Here is a 24,060-nt window from a genome sequence, read left to right as displayed (position 1 = left end):
GCAGCTGGGCTACTTTAGGCTCTCACAATTGCTCTATAGAAATATTCTAATCTGGCAGAACTTTTGTTGAAGGTACGCTTTTCCAAATTATGCACTCCTGAGATGACTGATCACATTAGAGTGCTCAGGATATCCAGGATCTTTGCACTCAAGAGAAGGGATGGGGGATTTCTGCACTAGCAGCAGTGTGTCAGGAGTTCTCATCAATTCAGTAAAAAAGATGTTTTTAAAACATTTTACAGTTTAGACATTGAGGCTGACCCACAAAACACAATTTACAAAACAAAGTTGAAGCAGACGCCTTGTATGTACCAATCAGATTTTAAATAATGGCTTTTAATGGCCCTCAAGTGTTTTTCAATATTGAAATTGCATTGATAAATGACAATAAGATTAAATCAGACACTGAACACAGAAAAGAAAGCAAAAGCCCAAAGGCAAACAGGATGCAATACCCCAAGCACATTCCTCTGAAGAAGAAATGCCCTGCTTCAGTGGGGAGGGACATGGCAGGTGGTCCTCTGCCTGGACAGTGGATTGGTTTTTGTCTACCAAGCAGTTTGCAGGAGGAATGCGCCCTTGAAACAGCTCTGGGAAGGATTACCACAAGACGCAGGTGCCTTTCAGAGAAATCCAGCACAGGCCCATGGCCGGATAAGGTTAATTAACATGAAACACATGAGGGTGTCCTGTGGCTTGAGCAGCAAGTGAGGAAGGAGATCTAGACCAGAGCAGTACAGTAAACATTTGCTGTCTCTGGAGGCCCTCAGTCTCATCTCCAGCACTCTGATTCTTACAGGAAGATTTTGCAAATATCCCTTCCCGGGGAGCTGAAGATGGCCTCTGCAGTTTTCCCTGAGTGGCTCGATGGTGGGCTGGGCTCCACCTCAGCATGGAGCATCCTCAGAGGTGGCAGCTCAAAGTCTCCAAGAAAGCGACGGACACGATCTATTCACATTGCTCTACAAGACATAAACTGGGGGAATGGTCCGGAATGAAGTCCGCACAGCTCTCTTTGCTCGCCCATGGGATCTGGTTTCCAGAGTGACACACTTGCTGGTCTCCTGTACCTGTGCCTCATACTAGAAGATAAATGGCCCCAGCACATCATGTTCCAGCTGGGAGCCTAGAGAGAAGGCAAACAAATACGTTTTCTTGGGGGGGTTTATATACACAGCAGCATGAAGTACCCACAGCAGGCAACTAAGTCCCTGAAACATGCAGAGCCAACAGCCACGGAAAAACCCTAAAAGCAAGTGGTTTCACACCTGTGGGCCCCCACATGTGGGAGGTAGAGCAGCTGGATTAGCTGCTTTGGTCTGGGTAAAATTCAATTTCTACAAATACAAACCAATGCACTGCATATGTAAGTGGGGGCCTAACTAAGAGGGTGCAAGAATAAGCCAGGGGAGAGAGCATGCACACCTAGGGCAATGCAAAGATGGTTATACAAAGAGACTAAACTAAATGCAGTTTGAAAAGGTAAATCAAAGCAGGGTATTAGAGTGAACACAGGAGTCATTTTTAGTGAGAGGGGGCAGTAACAAACAGCTGCATGTGTGTGTGGTTCCCTGATTCAAGAAGCCCTACAGACTGGGCAGTTTATGAGTGCGTGGAGGTGCCTATATAAAGCTGCTCTACAGACATTTTACGTGCTATTTCTGTGCTGTGAGCAATGAGGCGATCCCTGGTTCTGCTGTCATCTCTTAAGTTTGTCCTGTCCGGAGCGCAAATGGCTGGCAGCCAGGGGTGGTCCTACTTCTTGAGGTCTTTCTTATCCAGCTTGAACAAGGCCAAGATATCCAGGAGAGCCTTTTGGATGTGGGCTCCAAATCGATGAGCATTCTGAAAAGATCCCAGAGAGGAGAGAGCAGCTTAAGAAAGGGTGGGGGTGGGGGGAAGAACCCCATGACTGCAGCAAACAGGCTCAAACATAAGGGGAAACTAGCGTTTTCCTGACTGCTGTCAGTGTTACTTCCGGATTGTCCAGGCTTTGGCAGTACATATCTGGTTTAACACATGGCTGCTTAAGTCGATATACCAAATTTAACCAGCCATGGGTTGCTGCACAAGACAGGACATGCTTATGTGGTTACTCTGGCTATTTCAATGCTGAATAATTGGCACTTAACTTGCCGAGTGCTGACTCCGCCCCCAAAGTGCTGCCAAAATAGTCGGCTTTCAATGAGGCACTTAAGTTAATTGAAGAACGCCATTAGAAACTGCACCTCCAAAGGCACTTTAGGCCACTGAATGACAAAGTAGGCGTGGCCAATGTCAGAAGTGGCATTAGGCAGCCTATTGCACCTACATAGGCGTGATTCACACAAAGACAGACACTGGAAAACCCATAGGTGCAATTCTGAAACTGGCACTGATGCGCAATTGACACTTTTAAGGTAGCCACTGATATCGGCACCAGGTACAGAATCCGGCCTAACTGGTTAAGTGCTGCCGAAAATTAGTGGATAGCCCCGAACAAGAGATTTAACCAGTTCGCGGCTGTTTCTGGCTGGTTAAATCGTTTTGAATATCAACCAGATAGTAATTAATTTGGACACAGGAAACGGACGGCATGGCTATGGGAAGGAGGGAAAAGTACAGAAGGAGTCAGCATTCACTCACTGTCTCGGGGCTGGAATGCTTGCAGGACACATGGAAATTGATAAGATCTTCTCCAACAATGATATAAGAGACACCATAGCCATCATCTGCCACCTGGGAGAAAATGATTTATTAGTCTTAATATACTGCCTTTCATGGCTAGCAGCAAAGCAGTGTACAATAAAAAAAATCAAATTAAAAGACAGAAAATGAGAGCAAATACACAGAAGCTTAATTATGCATTACCCGCACTCTCTTTGCTACTGCTTTTAGGCAAACATGGACCAGTTTTCCAGTGCAACGCACTGACTAAATCCCTTCTCAAAAGATCTCGGATCCTCCTTTGCCTGCCTGTCTCTCTTACCAAAGTGCACCTGGGACTGGCATTCAAGGAGAGTTTTAGATGGGAAAGCAATGAAACTTTACTCACGGGTCCAAAGCCACCTCCACATGAGACATACTCTGGGTGGTTCATCAAATCAAAGAGCTCCACCTGTTGAATGGGGGTCTGACTGGTGGACAATCGCCAGGGCTCCGACAGTACCTGCCGAGTAAGAGGTTATATCTGAACGTGCAACGCAAACTCCCGCAGTGTGAGACAAGCCTCAGAAAGCACCACCTCCCACACAGATGATCTTTTCTTCATCAGTGGTCTTGTTCTGTCCTACACTGTCCCAGACATTTCCCTTTCTGTACCTCTGAGTCTCTCTCTCTAGAACATCTGTTAGAAGAGGTCCTGTGCTGTCCCCCTTCTGATGACTAATTCATGGAGACATCTATTTAATTCTCTCTCTCTTGTAATCAGGATGGCAGATGCATTTCTTGATGGCATTTTACAAACACAATCTCTCCTCAGTGAATAAAAATGAAAATGTAAAGCCTGGGATGGGCAGAGACTCAACATTGCAAGGATCTAGAGCAGCAGGGCGATGGGCAAACCTTGATCTGTGGAAAGGGGAAATGGCAAGTTGATATGCCATCATATTGTACAGAGATTCCTCTCCTAAATCTGTGACTATAAGTCCATTCCTTACATTCTTCCATTATCGCTCCCACAGTATCTTTGTCCCTAGTAAGCTGTTACCACAGCCAGGCTGCTTTTTTTTTTTTTTTAATAAAAAGTCCCCTCATTATGCAGATTGTGTCATTCTATAAAATGCCAAGTTTGGCAGTTCAGATCCTAAAAGAGATGCAGCAGTTCAGGCTCTCCAGACATACTCAAGCTTTTCTGGCTTTTCCTACCACAGTTTACCTGAAGGGGGCGCTAAGCTGCTAAAAATGTCAGGTATGTCCAAATCACAAGGTCCTTTATGTACCTCCTTCAGGAAGGGAGAATCCTTTCCCAGGTATTTTGACACAACGTAGAGGCAGAAGAGATGTCGGTCAATACCAACTCCAGTCATGGCGTTCCTATAGAGCAACTGATGCTTCTCTGCTGCTGTCTTGAAGAGCTTCAGCCGCTGCTCATCCTAGGGGTAGAAAAACAAACACTCTGTTTATTAACTGTAAGCAAGAGGCTCCTCGTTGAGCACCTGGGATATCTTCATGTTACAACAAGAAGCCCTCCACGCATCAAGCACCAACCACACTGCATTGCTGAGGGATTCAACACATTAAGCAGGGAATGCTCTCAGTTCTCCTGAACTCACCGTGTCATTACAGTTCATCATTGCCTTCACAAAATTTGAAGATTCCACCGTACAGGAACGAACAGTCTCAGTCCTGCCCTCTCGGAAGAGCCGAGTCATGGATGCTTCATAAGTTAAGCAGAACTTGCCTTTGTCCTAATAAGAAGTAAAGGAACCACAGGGGTTACGCCGGTTAGCCTGGAGACAAGAGTGTAGAGAAATGCAGCCAGAAATATCCCCCCCCCCCCCCGACATTACTAGGGATGCAGACTGCAGAACTTGAATCTTCCCTACTGTAAAGCAGTGCCTTAAAACTATGATTTCTTAAGTATTGGGCTCCCTAAAAGATAGCAGTTAAGGGTCTCTAGCGGTCAGAGAAAAATTCCAGTTCTCTGCAAAGCCATGGTTAACTAACAAAATAACACACTTGAATAAGGTGGTGAAAGATGGTGGCCCCTCAGCTGTAACATAACATAACATAATATTGTGCTTATTGACCGCTTAACCAGAAGTTCAACGCGGTTTACAAAGTTATAAAAGTAAACATGTTACATGAAATAAGATGATTCATTAAACAGTCAATTGTTTTCTAAAATGGCCATAGGAATGGGTAGTAAGCAACAATATTTGGAATTCGTTGTCATGAAGAGCTACCTGAGATGCCATATCCTGCTGCTACACTCTGTGCAGAGTAATAAAGTCCAAGATCTGGAACTTTCTCTGTGATTATCTGCTAAGCAAGTCCCATACACCAGTGTTTCTTAACTCGGTCCTGGAGCCCCCCCCCCCCCCTTGCCAGTCAGGTTTTCAGGATATCCACAATGAATATGCATGAAGTAAATCTGCATATAATGGAGGCAGTGTATGCAAATCAAATCTATGTATATTCATTATGGATATCCTGAAAACCTGACTGGCAAGGGGGGGGCTCCAGGACCGAGTTGAGAAACACTGCCACAGACCAAATGATTGGAGATAATTCTGATCCTTTCACAATCAGTATGTTTGTACTGTTAACATACTGACATTATTTATTTTAAATTTCTATTCTGCTTAAAACCTAAGCGGATTACATAAGAACATAAGCAATGCTTCCACTGGGTCAGACCCGAGGTCCATCGTGCCCAACAGGTCCAGGACCTGTGCAGTAATCCTCTATCTATACCCCTCTATCCCTTTTTCCAGCAGGAAATTGTCCAATCCTTTCTTGAACTCCAGTACCATACTCTGTCCTATTACGCCCTCTGGAAGCGCATTCCAGGTGTCCACCACACGTTGGGTAAAGAAGAACTTCTTAGCATTTGTTTTGAATCTGTCCCCTCTTAACTTTTCCAAATGCCCTCTTGTTCTTTTATTTTTTGAAAGTTTGAAGAATCTGTCCCTCTCTACTCTCTCTATGCCCTTCATGATCTTGTAAGTCTCTATCATGTCCCCTCTAAGTCTCCGCTTCTCCAGGGAAAAGAGCCCCAGTTTCTCCAATCTTCCAGCGTATGAAAGGTTTTCCATCCCTTTTATCAAACGTGTCGCTCTCTTCTGAACCCTCTCGAGTATCGCCATATCCTTCCTTCTTTAGGTACGGCGACCAATATTGGACGCAGTACTCCAGATGTGGGCGCACCATCACCCGATACAACGGGAGGATAACTTCTTTCGTTCTGGTTGTAATACCCTTCTTGATTATACCTAGCATTCTTAGCGGCCGCTGCGCACTGTGCCGACGGCTTCATGGTCTTGTCCACTATTACCCTCAAGTCCCTTTCTTGGGTACTCTCACGCAATAACAGCCCTCCCATCATGTAGTTGTACCTCGGGTTTCTGTTTCTTACGTGCAAGACTTTACATTTCTCTACAATGAACTTCATCTGCCATCTCATCGCCCACTCCCCTAGTTTGTTCAGGTCCCTTTGTAAATCTTCGCAATCCTCTTTAGTCCTAGCCCCATTAGTTTGATGTCATCTGCGAATTTTATTACTTCGCACTTCATCCCTGTTTCCAGATCACTTATAAATACATTGAACAGAAGCTGCCAGTAAAGGCTAATAGTACCAGGATCTTAGACTGTTTCTGAATAAGCTGGAAGTAAAATGTAAAGAAAACACCAGGCACGAAAGGAAAAAAAGAATCACCGATGAGGAAGATTTACACTTTGCACAGAGGATTCAAGATTATGTCTTTTTTTCAGCACATTCTTCTCATCCCTTATCTGCTGCTTAGAATTCAAAGCTTGAAAAGGAGGGGATACAGAAAAAACTTGAGCCTTACCCTATAGTGTGCCAGCTGCAGAGCGATCTGGATGAAAGCGTCAGGGCTGGTACGACACTTCTTGATCAGACCTTTACCAAAGTCTTTAAAGGGAAAGGTGTGGAAGTCAACATCATCTGCCAGCGTCTGTGCTTCCTGAAGGGAGCTGTCAATTGCCTCCTGGCACTGCAAGACAAAACACAAAGTGAAGGGGCTTCTTCAGAATGCAGTTTGCCCAGATGCCACTAAAGATTCAGGAATATGACAGGCTACAAAATATACTAACAAGTCCAGACCCCACTTGATCTGTGCTCTCTCTTCAATTCTTTGCTACTGAGAAGGATGATCTGTGTTTATCCCAAGCTTTCCCGAAATATTCCCCAATATTGATCGCATTGGGCCTTGTTCTAGAGCTGCCTCACCCTTGTGCGTTACTTATGCTTTTCAGGTGCATGAATGTTTCTATCCCTTTACATCTGCCCTCTTCTCAAATACTCCCAAGACCTGGACAATACTCTGAACGAGGTCTTGCCCAAAACATTTCCAACTAAAATAAAATGGAACTATTTCATCCAACATAAGAACATGCCTTACTGGGTCAGACCAATGATCCATCAAGCTCAGTAGCCCATTCTCACAGTGGCCAATCCAGGTCACTAGTACCTGGATTGGCCACTCATGCTATCTATCCAGGGCAAGCAGTGGCTTCCCCCATGTCTTTCTCAATAACAGATTACGGACTTTTCCTCCAGGAAATTGTCCAAACCCTTCTTAAAACCAGCTACGCTATCTGCTCTTACCACATCCTCTGGCAAGCCAAGTCTACTCATATGGTCCGGTAGGTGAAGTCTCTGTGCTCACCTCTGCAGTTATCTCCCACTGCATCCTCTGTGGTGCTGGCAACATGGGGTCCGCTTCACCCTTGCAGTGCCCATCCACATTATAACCCAGCTGGAAACAGTCCGTTGCGAGCATAGACTAAAAAGTGGAAAGCAAATACAACGGCTTGACGACTTCTGTGGCCAACTAGCCCTGATAAAGCACAGCTCTCTCTCCCCTACTGACCTCCCAGAGGTGTCCAATGATGGGTGCATCAGCCCACGAGTGCTCTGCATTCAGACCAATCTTCCCATTCTTGAATACAATGAATGTAAATGATTTATCAAACCACCTGTAACAAAACCATGAGAAACAGAGGTCTAAGATGTGGAAAGTAGCAGACTTGGCCTCTGTATGTACACTGTGAGCAGGACCTGAACCCCAGGGAGTCACACATGGCTTATGCAAATCACCACTTGGCTCATCTCACTGCATAACCCCTATATGAAACTGTGACCAGCTCTTAAAAAGGGCCCACATGATCTTTAAATCTTTTTATTATTAAATACAAAGAATAACTAAGACATATATAACTGAAATACTGAACAGTCCATAAGAATAACAGACAGACAGAACATAAAGCTGAAAGGGCAAATGACTTAGCAGGCCCTTCATCTACTAAAACTCCTTCTTTTGTCTTCCCATCATCCATCCCATGTTATCATCAGATCTTTTCTCAAAGGGGTGGAGAGAGAGAGAGAGAGAGAGAAAAAGGGAACCTTCAAATGGAACACATCACCCTCCAACCATCTTCCCATATTTGCTAAATTATAATGAGTTAAGCATCAAACTTTGGGCTCTGGAAAATGGAGTTCAAGTGCATTAATACTCAGACCCTGGGATCTGCTAGGTACTGGTTACCGCTAGAGAGAGAATACTGTGGCTGCAGCCAACTTTCCAGGCTATCCAAAATTAAAAATGCATGAAATAAACTGGTATGATCTAAAGCCCCAGTCTAGGCCAGGAGAGTGTGATGCAGGAGTTAAGAGGTTGTGGGTTCAAAGCCTGCACTGCTCCTTGTGATCCTGGACAAGTCATCTAATCCTCCACGGCCCCAAGTACATTAAATATTTATGAGCCCGCCAGGCCCTTTCCCTGATGTCATAATGCCTCATTCCACCAATGCCTAAGAGCCAACCTCATCAGTGATGTCACAATGGCTTCATTGGTCTATACTTGACCCACACCTGATATTTGTATTGGAGGACAGTGTGGGGCAGTAGGTTGTGGATTCAAAGCCTGCACTGCTCCTTGTGACCCTGGACAAGTCACCTAATCCTCCACTGCCCCAGGTATATTAGACAGACTGGGAGCCCACTGGGACAGATAGGGAAGTGTGGTTGTAAAACAAATCCCAATTCCTCTCAAGCTTTTTTATTGGGATATCCTCAAAGCCCCACAATAGCATTACATCCAGGATGAAGTAAACTGACCACTCACTAACCTGTCATAACACTTCCCATGTAACAAGGACTTGGCATAAGCATCCAGAGAGTTCACCGGATCCTCGTAGCGCAGCCCCTGCTCACTGTCATCAAGGGTAACAAAGAAAGCAGCTTTCTCTACCAGCTCCAGGGACTGTCCATTCTTCCCATTCCGGAAATAAGCCTTTCGCGTCTTAGCCCAGAAAGTCCTGCAAGACAATTATCATCAGGGAATGCTCTGCTTAAGCATGGATCCTAGCCCCATTCTAAAATCTGGACGTGGCTTCTGTGCAGTGCAAAGTGGACTATTAAAAAGACAGGTCCTTAGGGCAGCCCTTAAGCTCTTAATTCTGTTCTGGATGCTCTCACCTGCTGCCTGCAGTCAGGGCTGCCAATTTCATTTCACCGGGAAGCGGAGGGGACTGGTCATCCAAAATGCGCTGGAACTGCAACTCAAGCTCCTTGGGCTTCAGCAGCCGCCCACCATGGTAAACCCAGACGCGGAAAAAGCGTCCCTTGTGGTATACCACGATGTGCTTGCTGTCCTGGTAGTGCTGGATGGTATCTGTACAAGAGAAAAGGGCACCATTCTAAGGCACTGGAGCTCATGCCATACCAACTGGAATTCAAAGTTGAACCCAAGAGTTAGATTACTACAAACACACAGCTCACAACAGGCAGGACCTTGGCTCAGCCCAGTATCCAACTTGATGGTTTTGATAAGAAATAATCCCTTACAAATACAGCAAGGGCAAGAGTTAATGGTAGATCTTTGCTCCTAAGAGAACAGGGGACAGTTATCTTCCGGTGCAGTACAGGTGAACGTTTTCTTCCTATCCTGTTAGAATCAAATGTGCTGGAAGCAGTCCCCTGAATCCAGATTCCCCCAAAGCACCAGACACTCCACAAGCATGTGCATATTAGTGCAAACACCATGTCAAAATTGCAAGCGAGCCAAACCAAACCTCACCCACCACCCAAAGACACTTAATACAAACACAGATGGCTGAGATTAAAAGGAAGCTATGTCACCTGCCCCTGTTTATATGTAAGCCTCTGCCGCTACTCCCTGATCCCCAAATAAGGTTATGACACATCATCCTGTCCTGCACTGTCCCAGCCCCTCTGTGTGATTTATCTGGAGATTTCCCTTTCTATATCTCTCAGACCCTCTTTTTCTCTCGTTCTGGCCTGTTCCAATCCCATGTGTATTCCCTGGAAAAGTTCCTTTATCTCTTGGGGGAGGTTTAAGGATGCTATAGATCTCCTATTCAACATTGTCTCAGTCATTGTATGAGCCTCACATTATTTGTGCTAGTAATGCAACTTGCTATGTCAGGCTTCCTCCCTCTTCTGTTTTATGAGGCCAAGCTCAAGTTCTCTCTCATGCCTGTATTTTAGAAAGGTAAAAGCCTGAGAGCTACTGCTAAAGGTCTTCTGCATTGCTCTCCTGTATCTGGACAGGAAAATGTCCTACCTGTGTCCAAGCCTGGGATGCGAATTGTGTTAAACATGCGCTCGTATTGAGCGGAGCACATGGGTAAGGTGCCCTGGATCATCAGCTGTGAGAAGAAAAGAGCAGAGGGAAGGGGAGGGCAGAGAGAGAGAGAGAGAAGAAGGAAAAGCCAGAGGGAACAAGACGCAAAAGAGTGACAAAGAACAAAAGCAAAAAAAAACCAGACAGGAGGAAAGGGAGGTAGAGAGATCATGATCAATAGCCTTGAAGAGATCAGACCCTTTTTATACACAACACACACAAGGCCCTTCACCGGTCTTAGTAGTCCATCTCCCCGGCCTTTTCCTTTAGGTTTGCACACAAGCTGTAGAGTTTCTTCCAGTTTTATCTAGAAAAAAAGATCCCTCTATGGATGTTCTGATATTCTGGAGTACTTGAATGGGGATAAGATGCAATAACTGGCTAACTGAAGCTATCCAGTCACGAACTTTCTGCTGAAGGTGGCCTGTGAATTAACTAATAGTATCTAATATTAGCTGAACAATTTTTTTTTTTTAATTTCTTTATTCATTTTATAACTTACAACAAGTGTACAATAAATATCAAACAAATATATTACAATAACACTTGAAAATCTACAATATCATACAACAAGAAGATTTAACCCCCACCCCCCTCCCAAATTCAAATACAACTATATTATATCTCATGAAAATAATATCTTATGTCTTTCATATATATATTATTAGTGGAAAACCAAGAATCCCCCATCCCAAATCCACATGTGAATTAAAATTGGGAAAAGTGTAAATTATTCATTATAACAATTTAATAATGGTCCCCACACATCCTTAAATTTATTATAATAACCTTTTTGAACTGCCAACGCTCTTTCCATTTTATACACGTGACAAACTGAATTCCACCAGAAACAATAATTCAGCCTTTTACAATCCTTCCAATTATGTTATTTGTTGGATGGCAACTCCTGTCAATATCATCAAAAGCTTGTTATTATTAGCAGATATTTGACTTTTAGCTCTCATGGACATGCCAAATAAAACTGTGTCATATGACAATGCTACATAACAAGCAATTTATTTGATCCCAAATAGACTGCCAAAAAGCCTTAATGAATGGACAATAAAACAATAAATGATCTAAAGTTCCAGCCTCGAGATGACAATGCCAACATCTATTAGACCTAGAGCAATCCAATTTTTGTAAACGAACAGGGGTCCAGAGTGCTCTATGCAACAGGAAAAACCATGTTTGCCTCATAGACGCAGACGACATTGTACATCTCATCCTCCAAGACCAAATACGTGTCCATTGAGATGCATAATCTCAATGCTCCAAATATCTCTTAAGTCCAGTCTTTAGTTTCTTATTTAAATAGCCAGATAATAATTTATACTACTGTGCGGCCTGGTGTCCCAGGAAGTCTGCCTGAAAGCATAAGAAATCTAAACTAAATTGATTATTAAGAGATTTCCATTCAGGGAACCCTGCCTGAATAGCCTGCTTCAGTTGCAACCACTTATAACTTTGTTTTTTACCAAGGCCAAATTGAAGTTGCAACTGTGAAAAATCCAGCAGTTTATCATTAGATATAACATCATTTAAGGTTCGTATACCTGCTTTAATCCAATCCTTCCAGATAACTTAAAACCGCCTATTTGGATCCTGGAGTTTAGCCAGATATTTTGATATGTAGATTTTTGAATTGGAAGAGGTGTTAAATTATTAATAAATCGAAAAGTTTTCAATCTACTAGGAAAAAGCCTCAGAGCAAGTGAGCAAACCTTAGAGACAGTGAGAAGGAAGAAGAAGGAAAGATGGATTCTGTTAGGTCCGTTCACCACTAGAGCCTGTTTCTGGCTCACCCAGGAACTCACCTGTCTCTGCTCCAGGTATGCGTGTGGTGTTAAAGGTTCGCTCCCACTGGGATGAACAGAGCGGGATAATGGATCCTGGGACCCTGCTCTGTGCTCACAAAGAGGGAAGGACGGAGGGGAGGAGGCATGCGGGTGAGCACCAGCCAGGGGTGCCACAGGGTCAGATAGGTTCCATGGAAGGGAGATAACAACAGAATGCAAGATCAGTCCCCCAGCCCTCTGCACCTCTTCCCGTCCCCCTGCCCCCCAACCAGACACACATACAGAAAAACCAACCAGACATTCTACAGGGCTGTTCCACTGTGCCTCAGGCTGGTGACGCCGTATGGGGCTAACTCGTTGACTGATCTGTTAGCTTATTCTATAAAACTTAGGCGTCTATTATAGAATCATGCTTAACATTTAGGCGTTCCCAATTTACCCCAGGGTTTTCTTTGCCTAAAATTATGCGCCAATATTAGAGCCATTGGCACCTAATTCACAAAGAGGTACCTAACTTGAAAACATACCCATGATCCGCCCCCTAACCACGCCAGGTTTCTATATTTTAATCAAGGTTTTCGAGTTAAGCACCTAACTTTAAATTACGTCTAATTAAATCTGACTTAGCAGAATCAGGGCCCTGATCTAATTTACATTTCTACCCAGGTACCAACCTTAGTCTCTAGGCACTCTAAAAGCATTTGACAAACATCAGGACATTCAGAGCTGCACCCACTAAGTCCCAGGCTCTCTAGAGAATGATAACTCGAGGTTATGGTTAATCATATCTACTCTAACCTGCCACTTACACACACCGTTAGACCCAACAATGCTTACCGGCTTCAGCTCCTCACGGCTCAGCCTGCGGCGGTATAACAGGATGGCATGCACAGTGTTACCAGCCCGGGCGGCCTGGACGGGAGTTGGAGTGACATATAGAAAATCCTAGCAAGTGAAAGAGGTGCTTAGTGAATGGAAAGAAAAGGCACAGATTCTGCATCCCGCTCAACCCATGAAGAGCGCATTCCTCCCGGGAACTAAACTCCACATCCCTCTTTGGTCTTTAATTAGAGAATGACTCAATTTCCCCCTCCCCGCGACTTCTGCCCCATTCCTGTAAGCTCTGCAGATAAGGACAGAGATTGCAGGAACGGGGCAGGGACAGGAAAAGAACTCTCCAGGATGGGAAAATGAGTTCCCGCGGGGACGGGGGAAAATTTGTCCCTGTGTCAATCTGTATCTTTAATATAAAAAAAAAAAAGGGAAAGGTGATGGGATTTGACATTCCATTTTCCGTGATTACAATCAAAGTGGTTTACATATTATTTACAGGTACTTATTTTGTTCTTGGGGCAATGGGAGGGTTAAGTGAATTGTCCAGAGTCCCAGTACCTTCAGTTCTTAGGCTCCTCCTATCACTAGCACACTATGAGAAGAAACTTTCAGTAGCTTAGTTTAAAGCTAAACACACTCACCCGCTTGTTTTTAACACAATAACAGAGCAAGCTGCGCAAATGAAGCCACTCCCTAATGGGGGAACAGGTAACTGATAAGATCCTGCCCAAGAGGACCTTAACTTTATGGAAAATATTATAGTAGATGGCACGTCATCACAGAGCTCTATTCTCTCTGGACAAAGAGGGTGAAATCAGTCACAGAGAACCCCATTACTAAGTAGCCTTATTTTACTGTCACCCAGTAAAATGACTTCTCTTCTACCAGGAGGGCCACAGCTCCGGTCCTCAAGTGCTGCAAACATGCCCAGCTTTCAGGAATCTCTCAAAGCATATTCATCTGAGTGATGGCTTAGGAAAGCTGTCCAGGGATGGACACTGCTGTCTTCTAGCAGCAGGGATGCCTCAGGCTGCCTCTGTTAAAGGTGCTTAATATGTATCTTACACATACAATACTGATAAGTAGGCAGCAGCACTCACCATGGCGTAATAGTTGCTGTTTACCATGAGGGGGCTCCGCCCTCGCAGGTAGATATACTCCTCCCACCAGTCACTCACCTGGAAAAGAGACGGCGGGGGCTCCATTAATGACACCACAAAACAGAAACTGAGAGCACCCAGTGCAGGATGCACAAAGAGAGAGAGAGTTAGCAGATATCAGGAGATAATAAAGCATCAATGTTTTCTTACGTAGTTAGAGGCCCAAAGGGACTTAAGCTTTAGATACCACTGGAGCCGTGGAGCCAGGTTCACTTCAAAGTCCTTTGCCAAGCCCGTCATCCTTTTGAATTCTTGGTCATTCATCAGTGGTCTGACAGATTCCAAGTACTAGAAAACAAAGGGATGCATCTCAGACGTCATCTAGCTAAAGAACTGTGCTTTCCCACCAACAGACAGACCATCAGTGCCCAAAGAGTCACGTGCTCACATGAGATGCCACTGTGCAACACTTAACCTCACCCTGGTCATCGTGTCTTTGATGTGAGGAACTGGAAGGCGAGGAAGGGAAGCTTGGTAACTGTACAGCATGGGTTTTCGACCAGAGAAAATCTTCACCAAAGTCTGGAGGTTCAAAGGCAAGCATTAACAACTCAGGAATCCAATCCTATGAAGAAAACCAGCCCCCCACCAAGACAATCAAAGAACTAAACGACAGCACCATGACAAGCCTAGCAAGGAGAAACCATATACCAGCCAGAGTTTGGTGGTGGCAGACATCTTTCCATGCTGGTCGTACATCCAGCCGTGGTAGGAAAGCAGCTGCTTCAGAATGTATCTCATGGTCATAATGAGAGCCAGCCAGAGGATTGTGGAGAAGAGCAAACCACTAATAATGTTCTGGCCCTGGTGAGACAGGTATGCACTGCAGAAGACAAGAGAGAGAATGAGTGGTACACAGAGGAGGGACTGCAGACCTTGGTGAAACATGTATGCATTGTGGAAGAGAGGAGAGAATGAGAGGAGGGACAGAGCAGGACATTTAGACACAGGCAAGTGGTGCTACCTGACTGGCAGATGCTCTTTAATCTTCCCAATCATACCCAAGGAGGGGTCCACCCGTGTATACATTGCTGCTATGATGGTGATAACGACAAACAGCCAGCTGGAGGGACTTGCAGGGTACACCCCAGTGATAATGCTGTTCTGTGTACAAGGAAAGAAGAGTGTGGGGTTAAGCAATTGACATCTCCTCAGCTGCTGATGAATTTATATCATCATCATTGGCTTTGCAATGGTCTGTGGTATAAAATGAAGAGCACAAGAACACAAGGTTGTCCTGGGGAACAGGGCTCAGCAAAGAGTAGCATGGGAAGCAATGGAAAGCAGAAATAACCCACCCAATACAAAGCACAGCAAAAAAGCCCTGTATGGAAGAAACTCACTTTAAACCTGGCAAATTTCTTCTTCCACAAGGCCACGGGCAAAATGGCAGAGCTTCCCGCCAAAACTGAAGAAAAACCCGCTGAAAAAAACTCCCCCGATGTCTGTAGTGGCAAAGAGGCCTGAATGGGCCCAGCCGCTAAAGCAGAACTGCCTGCAAAAACAGCTGTAGCAGTAAGGGAATCTTCAGCACTATCGGCGGTAAGGGAAACCTGATTTCCCACACCGCCAGCTGGGGAAATCCCTTTGTGGGCAATAGGGGAAGCCCAGGCCTCCCCACCGCCGACTGCTCACAAGTGGTGCAAGCACGAAGGGGAACCCTACTCACCAGCACCCAAAGCAGAGGAGTCCCCTTTGCAGCGCTCGGAGCACTTCATGCAGATGCCAGACACCTCAACTAGAGAATGACATGGGGAAAAAAATTTGTCCGCGACCACTGTCCCTGCGACCACTGTTACCGCCCCTTTCCCATGACTACTATCCCTGCAGCATCCATACAAGCCTCAGTACTGCAATATTTAGCTTATTCCTTCCTTATAAATCAAAGTTCTGGCTGCTGAACTAGAGAAAGAGATGTTCAGCTGGCAGGGCTTTGTTTATAAATTTTTATCAATACAACTAATATACTAAAGCAAAAAAAAATAAATAAATAGAATTTTTTTTTCTACCTTTGTTGTCTGGTTTCTGCTTTCCTCATCTTCTCATTCAATTCCTTCCATCCACTGTCTGTCTTCTCTCTGCATCTTCCATTTGCTCTGTTACTGTGCCTCTCCCTTCACTCCCCCCCCCAATTGGTCTGGCATCTATGTCTTCTTCCCTTCCAGCATCTTCTCCCCACTCTCTGTTTCCCATTTCCCTTCAGCGTTTTCTCCCCACTCTTGTTTTCCCCATTTCCCTTCCAGCGTCTTCTCCCCACTCTGTCTTCCCCATTTCCCTTCAGCGTCTTCTCCCCACTCTCTCTTCCCCATTTCCCTTCAGCATCTTCTCCCCCCTTTCTGTTCACCATTTCCTTTCAGCATCTGTTCCTCTCCACCCCATTCAGCGGCTGTTCCTTTCCTTTCCACCACCACCCTTCCCTCTCACCACCTCACCGCCCTTAAGCACCCCTTACGCGGTCCGAGCATCTCCCTCCCTCCCCTTTACCTTTGCGGCAATCGGAAGTTGCGTCAGAGGAGAAGCTTCCGCCCACAGACGCACGCGACTGCATGCAGGCTCCAGTGGCTTTGAACAAGTTACTCAAACTTAAAACACGCCGCAAAAGTAAAGGGGAGGGAGGGGGCCGCGCGCATTCCCTCCCTTAACTGTGGGGACAAGGCCATTCACCGCTCCACGGGGCGGTGGATGGCCTTGTCCCCGTACCCGCAGTGAGCACTCTTCCCCCCCCCCCTGTTTTGGCAGGTTACCTGCAGCTATCCGGGGGTAACAGCCACCATGTCATTCTCTAGCCTCAACCACTTGGCGGGAGCACAATGAGCACTTTTTCAAACCACTAAGGAGGAAAAACAAAGTGCCAGTTTGCAACAAAAAGCAATTAAGAGCAATTATGGCTTCCATTCAGACCGGCACTGCCTCAGGACTTGTTTATTTTTTTTTTAAGAAAAACTTTACCAGGAGCAGACCCCACTGGCTCTCAAAGCTATAGTCTTTGCCTTCAGGCAAGGCGACAGCTGAGGCATCTCTAATAAAAAAATTGGGGACATGGGGGAAGGAACTCGGCCGCAGGAGTGTGGCATCCCTGAGGTTGGATGGACCCCCGAAAGGGTCCCCCAAGCTCTGTCCAGGTAGAAAAAGGGACAATAAAAAAGGCCACTAATCAGATCCAATAGGCCCTGACTAACAAGAGGAAAGACTGCACAAGCTTATCACCTCCACCTGCTGGAGACTGCGAACAGACTGATTGTAAATGGGACTGCACAGCCCACTTGTACTACTGCCAAAAGTCAATGTGTTCTCAGTCTCCACCTGCTGGCAGAGAAGTGTAGACCCATTCGTCTATGCCGGTCTAGATAGACGATAAAGAAACTCACTTTAAACCTGGCAAATTTCTTCTTCCAGGAGCGGAGTCCAGATAAATAGACTTGTCTGAGGGCCTCATGGCTGAGCTGGAGGTCAATGCCTTCGGGGGTGACGGTAAACTGAAATGCAACAGCTTGGTGGGCTTCTGCCATCTTGGCACAGGCTTAAACTTGAGATGTTAACAGTACACCTGAAAAAGAAATGGACAGAAAATTGTCTTTGAAGTGGGTGTGTGAGATGGAGCATGTGAGATGCTTTGTGTCAGAGATTTTCATAAATTAATTCCATTTCCTCTTGGACTGAAATTGAGAAGCGATCATTCAGAGTATATGGGACCTGCCCCAAGGGCAGTGACAAATCAGTGTTTTCTTCCCTGCCTGCCATTCATAGCAAAAAAATTCAATCATGTAACCTCCTTCTAATCAAAGCGCATTGGTTGCCCATATCACATCGCCTTACTTATAAAATTCTACTCCTAACTTTTAAAACCAGAATGACATAATCCCCGGGATTCATCAATAGATATCTTACTCCATATACACATACACAATCACTACGCTCAAGTAATCAAAATCTATTAGAAATTCTATCACCAGAAAATCAATTTTTTCTGTCACTGTCCCATCTCTATGGAACAGTATACCTTCAGGAAGACTCCTCTCTTACCAAATTTAAATTAAACTTAAAAACATTTCTATTCAAGGATACATTTAACTGTTAATATTGTTTTATGCCTCTACTATCTTGCAGGATTTTAATATGAGCTCTTGCGTAACAAGAGTGGATGCAGCGTGTAATCCATGATGATATAGCTCTTTTAGTTGCTGGATGGCCAAGGGTAGCTGGACTGTAGGAAATGAATAGTTGGCTGGATTTGCGGAATTGAAAAGTCTCCTTGAGGTAAAAAAGAAGTGCTCGTCTGAAATCTAATGTATGAAGGTATTCTTCTGCTGCAGAGGAGTGAGGAGGTAGAAAGACGATGGCAAAGTGATGGTTTGATTAAGGTGGAATTCTGAAACCACCCTGGGAATAAATTTAGGATGATTCTGTAATTGCACTTTATTTGGAAAAAATTGTAAATAAGGATAATACGTGACTAAAGCTTGAAGCTCACTAACTGTTCTAGTTAATGTGAGCACTGTAAGAAAGGCTGTTTTCCAGGAAAGAAAGGTGAGAGATGCAGATCCCAGCAGCTCAAAAGGGTCTTTCATCAATTGTTCCAAGACTACATTGAGGTCCCAGGATGGAGGAGGGTCTCTCGGTGGAGGTCTAAGATTGGTAAGACCCCTCATAAAATGAGAAATGAGAGGGTTCTGTGAAACAGGTTTACTATGCACCAATGAGTGGTATGCTGAAATGGCTGACAAATGAAATCTTACAAAGTTTGTCTTTAGGCCGGAGTCTGACAAGTGTAAAAGATATGTGAAGATTAATCCAATGTGCAATGAAGAGGATCTTGACTTCGAGCATGTGCCCATAATGAAAAATGATTCCATTTAGCCTGATAAAGATTTTCTAGTGGAAGGTCGTCTTGCTGCAAGCAGAACGGACTTTACTGATTGTGAGAAAGGAAGGCTGGTTAGGAATGAAGTCTTAATTTCCAAGCCGTGAGACTGAGACTGCAGTGATTGGGATGCAGTAGTTGGCTGTTCTGTTGAGAGAGAAGGATGGTCCCCTAATGGAATTGGAGGAGCATCCAGGAGCAGTGGATACCATATCTGTCTGGGCCACCAGGGTGCAATGAGTATGAGTTGTCTGCAGTAACTTTTTGAAGAACCCTGGAAATGAGAGGAAACTGTGGGAAAGCATAGAGATTATGCCCTATTGAATGGAAAATGCATCTCTTGCTATTGCTCATGCAGCTGGACATAGGGAGAAAAACAGGTTGCATTGAGCATTAAAACATGATGGCAGATAAAGGCCAAATGGCCCATCTAGTCTGACCATCCGCAGTAACCATTATCTCTACCTCTCTCTAAGAGATCCCAGGTGCCTATCCCAGGCTTTCTTGAATTGAGAGTCTCTGTCTCCACCACCTCTTCCGGGAGACTGTTCCACACATCTACCATCCTCTGTAAAAAAAAGTATTTCCTTAGATTACTCCTGAGCCTAAGAACATAAGATTTGCCGCTGCTGGGTCATACCAGTGGTCCATCGTGCCCAGCAATCCGCTCAGGGGGTGGCCCTTAGGTCAAAGACCAGTGCCCTATTTGAGTCTAGCCTTATCTGCGTATGTTCTGTTCCAGCAGGAACTTGTCCAACCTTTTCTTGAACCCATATAACAGCCTCTGGAAGAGCGTTCCAGATTTCTACCACTCTCTGGTGTGCGAAGAACTTCCTTATGTTTGTACAGAATCTATTCCCTTTTAACTTCAGCGAGTGCCCTCTCATTCTCTTCACCTTGGAGAGGGTGAACAATCTCTCTTTCTCTACTAAGTCAATTCCCTTCAATATCTTGAATGTTTCGATCATGTCCCCTCTCAGTCTCCTCTTTTCAAGGGAGAAGAGGCCCAGTTTCTCTAATCTCTCATTGTATGGCAACTCCTCCAGTCCCTTAACCATTTTTGTTGCTCTTCTCTGGACCCTTTCGAGTAGTACTATCATCTCTTATCTTCATCCTATGCCCTCTCATTCCAGAGGTTCCTTCCAAATGAAAGACTCATGTGCATTCACATCACGTAGATATTTAAACATCTCCATCATATCTCCCCTCTCCTGCCTTTCTCAGAAGTGAAGAGATCCACCTGGGAGTCCCTCATTGTTGGAAAATGTGGTGTAGAACAGTAGGATTTAGGGTCCACTCATGAGGATCGAGTTTCCTGCTGAAGGAGTCTGCCAGGATATTGTGTTTCCCTGGAATATAGACTGCATGAAGATTCACGTGAAGAAAAAGAGCTTAGTTCCATAGACAGTAAGCTTCCCTAGAGTCAGAAGGATCCCAAGCCCCCCTACTTGTTTACATAAAATATAGTCACTTGATCGTCCGTCTGAATAAGAATGTTTCCTTTGGAAATCCACGGACGGAAGGCCTGAAGAGCGTAATAAATTGCTTGGAGTTCAAGAACCCAAGAGACTTAGCAGTGCCATTTTCAGCTGCCTGGTGTGTTTAACTTTCTGAAATATTAAAATATCTACGGGAGAAAACATTCAGGACATGAGGCCATAAAATTACTAGATGCTAGCTGCAAGCTTCTGGCTACCATTTCTCAAAGGAAGAGAGCTGTGAGTCTGACGTACAGCTCTCACCCTTGATACAGAGGAAATGTACATACAAGCTCAAAGGGCAATGAAAAAGTGAGAAGCAGCACCTGCAGTGCAGCAAGAGGATGAAGCCAATACAGAGTGGTTAACGGTACATTCCCCAGTAATTCCAACAACACAATCCTGGAAGCAAACCAGAACTTGCTCTTGAGCCTTTCTGTAAAAATGGCGCTTTTCTACAGTTCTGTCTCTACCAACCATAGACTCTCCCTAGCCACTCAGAACAAGAGGAATCCTGCCTAACCACAAGAGAAATGCCTATTCGAATCTGCAGGGTAAGGTGTGTGCTACAGCTCTATCCCATAATCAGCTGTGGCTGAATTTTAACAAAAGCTGAACTCCAAGCCCTGAAAGACAGGTTTAACAGATTGCTACTTTAATGTGTATTCCCACTCCCCTCCCCCCAATCTTTTGCCTGCCTAAGCATGTTACTCTTCTCACTCTGGGACTGATCTCTGCTGACCCTGGATTTCTGAGGTTTACACCAGAATTCACATGTATCAGCTCTGGACAAATGGTCTAGGGCAAGAACAATTCAGAGGAGCTCTCTGGTATCTCCACATCCTGGCAGGAGGTGCGTGAATATGGCAGAATAAGAATGTGGAAAAAACAAAAGAGGTGACCTGTGGTGCTTACAGGGGTCTACAAAATCAAATTTATTATAACATATATGTAAATTCAGAAACATAATAATTAAAAAGGAGAAATTAGGTTCTTACCTGCTAATTTACTTTCTTTTAGCTTCTCCAGACCAGTAGAGGTTAACTTTACGAATGGGTATATATCTAATCATGACCAGCAGGTGGAGACTGAAAACAAAACTTTGGGACAGTATATACTATCCTCCCTTCTCTATTTCCCTCAGTCTGCCGAATAGCCAAGCAGAACCAAGAACTGGAAAACAGGAAGAAAACAATACTCCGAACAGGAGTAACAAATAACATACCCAAATGCTGTTGGAAAATGCAGAGGAGAAATACCCGAAGGAAAATGTCCCCACAGCTCGCCAGCTAAGCCAGCCGAGCCACAGCCGCTGTTCTTTAATTCTCCCCGGCCCTAGAAAAATACTAGAACCCGCAGCAAAAAACAAAAACTGCCCGCGAAAACAGCCCCAACAACAACAACAACAACAGACAGGGTGGGGACCTCTACTGGTCTGGAGAAGCTAAAAGAAAGTAAATTAGCAGGTAAGAACCTAATTTCTCCTTCTTTAGCACTCTCCAGACCAGTAGAGGTTAACTTTACGAATGGGACGTACCAAAGCAGTCCCTCTCATGGGCGGGACCCCCGAAGGGCCGATACCAGAACACGCTCACCGAACACCGCGTCCCGACGCGCCTGAACATCTACCCGATAATGTCTAACAAAAGAATACAAGGAGGACCAAACCGCAGCCTTACAAATATCCACCGGAGGCACGAGCGACGACTCAGCCCAAGAAGCCGCCTGACCCCGAGTGGAATGAGCCTTGAGAAACTCCGGAACAGGCTGCTGTTTCAGAAGATAAGCGGAAGCAATCGTCTCCTTGATCCAGCGCGCAATAGTAGCCTTAGAAGCGCCAGCTCCCCGACGAGGACCAGCCAGGAGGACAAAGAGATGATCGGACTTCCGGAATTCCTGGGTCCGCTGCACATCAGAGCGAAGGACCCGACCGACATCCAACTTGCGCAGCTGCCGTTGCTCAGAAGAGCCCTCCCGACCACCCAAGACCGGGAGAACCACCGATTGATTGACATGAAAAGGAGAAACAACCTTCGGCAGAAAGGAAGGAACAGGCCGCAAGACGACCCGCTCCCTAGACAACTCCAAGAAGGGAGCCCTACAAGAGAAAGCCTGCAGCTCAGAAATACGCCTAGCAGAAGTAATGGCCACCAAAAAGACCGCCTTCAAAGTAAGGTCCTTCAAAGAACAGTCGTCCAAGGGCTCGAAAGGCGGGCGCACCAAAACAGAGAGAACCAGATTAAGATCCCAAGAGGGAACCGAGGGCCGTAGGGGAGGCCTAAGCAACTTGGCCGCCCGCAGAAACCGAATCACATCAGGAAGAGCCGATAAACGCTGACCTGACACCAACCCTCGAAAGGTCGACAGGGCCACAAGATGAACCCGGAGAGAAGACCAAGCCAGGCCTCTATCCAGGCCATCCTGCAAGAACTCTAGAATGTTAGGCAGAGAAGCGCGAAAAGAGGTCACTCCCCGCGCCCGACACCATTCCTCAAAGAGACGCCAAACCCGCACATAAGCCCGAGAGGTAGAAAGCCTCCGGGACCCCAACAGTGTAGAGATCACCTTGTCTGAATATCCCTTCTTGCTAAGGCGACCCCTTTCAAGAGCCACGCCGTAAGACAGAAGAGAGACGGGTCGAACAAGGGAATGGGACCCTGCATCAGAAGGTCGTCCGAGAGAGGCAGAGGAAGAGGAACCGCCACCAGGTGCCTCACCAGATCCGCATACCACGGACGTCGAGGCCAATCCGGAGCCACCAGCACCACCAAACCCGGATGGTGAACAATGCGAAGAAGCACTCTGCCCACCAGCGGCCAAGGAGGGAACACATACAACAGCCCCTCCGTTGGCCACGGCTGGACCAGAGCATCCAGACCCTCGGCCAGCCCTTCCCTGCGACGACTGAAGAAGCGGGGCACTTTGGCGTTGCCACTCGTGGCCATCAGGTCCATCAGGGGCTGCCCCCAATCTTGCACTATCAACCGAAACGCTCCGGCGCCGAGAAACCACTCTCCTGGATCCAGGAAGTGACGACTGAGGAAGTCTGCCTGAACATTTTCTACCCCGGCTATATGAGAAGCCGAGAGGTCCAGAAGATGGGACTCCGCCCAAACCATGAGCCGAGCCGCCTCCTGCGCCACAGGAGTGCTCTTGGTGCCCCCCTGACGATTGACATAAGCCACCGCCGTGGCATTGTCCGGCAGGACTCTGACCGACTTGCCCAGCAAAAGGGAGTGGAAAGCTAACAGCGCCAGCCTGACCGCTCTGGTCTCCAACTCGTTGATCGACCAGGAGGCCTCCTCCGCGGACCAGGTGCCCCGAGCTGAGTGGCCCATAAACTGAGCCCCCCAACCGAGGAGACTCGCATCCGTAAGGAGCACCGTCCACTGCGGGAGATCCAGACCCACCCCCTGAACCAGGTGAGGGGTCCGGAGCCACCAGCGCAGACTGCAGCGCGCCAAGCCTCGCAGGGGAACCGGAACATCCAAATCTTGCCTCCGGGGAGACCACCTCCGGAGCAGAGCATACTGAAGAGGACGCATGTGGGCCCGCGCCCACCTCACCACGTCCAGGGACGCCGCCATTGACCCCAGGACTTGGAGGAAATCTCGC

General features: G+C 46.0%; 1 protein-coding gene across 3 annotated transcripts in view; it reads right to left on the bottom strand.

Annotated features, from left to right (window-relative positions):
* Window positions 1-315: 315 nt before the first annotated feature.
* Window positions 316-24,060, bottom strand: part of CPT1C (carnitine palmitoyltransferase 1C) — a 39,170-nt gene continuing 15,425 nt past the window's right edge. For 2 of the 3 annotated variants that reach the window (XM_033960755.1, XM_033960754.1), the window contains exons 3-20: window positions 17,475-17,653; window positions 15,071-15,210; window positions 14,758-14,929; window positions 14,527-14,628; window positions 14,257-14,394; window positions 14,047-14,124; window positions 12,950-13,057; window positions 12,131-12,218; window positions 9,146-9,341; window positions 8,797-8,985; window positions 7,539-7,644; window positions 7,335-7,451; window positions 6,495-6,659; window positions 4,254-4,388; window positions 3,921-4,073; window positions 3,035-3,148; window positions 2,626-2,718; window positions 316-1,845 (exon numbers count right to left, since the gene is read on the bottom strand). In XM_033960755.1, the coding sequence (XP_033816646.1) occupies window positions 1,756-1,845; window positions 2,626-2,718; window positions 3,035-3,148; window positions 3,921-4,073; window positions 4,254-4,388; window positions 6,495-6,659; window positions 7,335-7,451; window positions 7,539-7,644; window positions 8,797-8,985; window positions 9,146-9,341; window positions 12,131-12,218; window positions 12,950-13,057; window positions 14,047-14,124; window positions 14,257-14,394; window positions 14,527-14,628; window positions 14,758-14,929; window positions 15,071-15,210; window positions 17,475-17,615 (2,325 nt within the window). In that variant the 5' untranslated portion in view covers window positions 17,616-17,653 and the 3' untranslated portion in view covers window positions 316-1,755. Of the gene's footprint in view, window positions 1,846-2,625; window positions 2,719-3,034; window positions 3,149-3,920; window positions 4,074-4,253; window positions 4,389-6,494; window positions 6,660-7,334; window positions 7,452-7,538; window positions 7,645-8,796; window positions 8,986-9,145; window positions 9,342-10,253; window positions 10,339-12,130; window positions 12,219-12,949; window positions 13,058-14,046; window positions 14,125-14,256; window positions 14,395-14,526; window positions 14,629-14,757; window positions 14,930-15,070; window positions 15,211-17,474; window positions 17,654-24,060 lie in introns of all 3 variants that reach the window. The other variant, XM_033960756.1, reaches the window with a different exon arrangement.

Source organism: Geotrypetes seraphini, chromosome 10 (genome assembly GCF_902459505.1).
Source record: "Geotrypetes seraphini chromosome 10, aGeoSer1.1, whole genome shotgun sequence".
NCBI lineage: Eukaryota > Metazoa > Chordata > Amphibia > Gymnophiona > Dermophiidae > Geotrypetes > Geotrypetes seraphini.
Note: the sequence above shows the minus strand (reverse complement) of the source record. Positions and strands in the feature narration are given on the sequence as shown.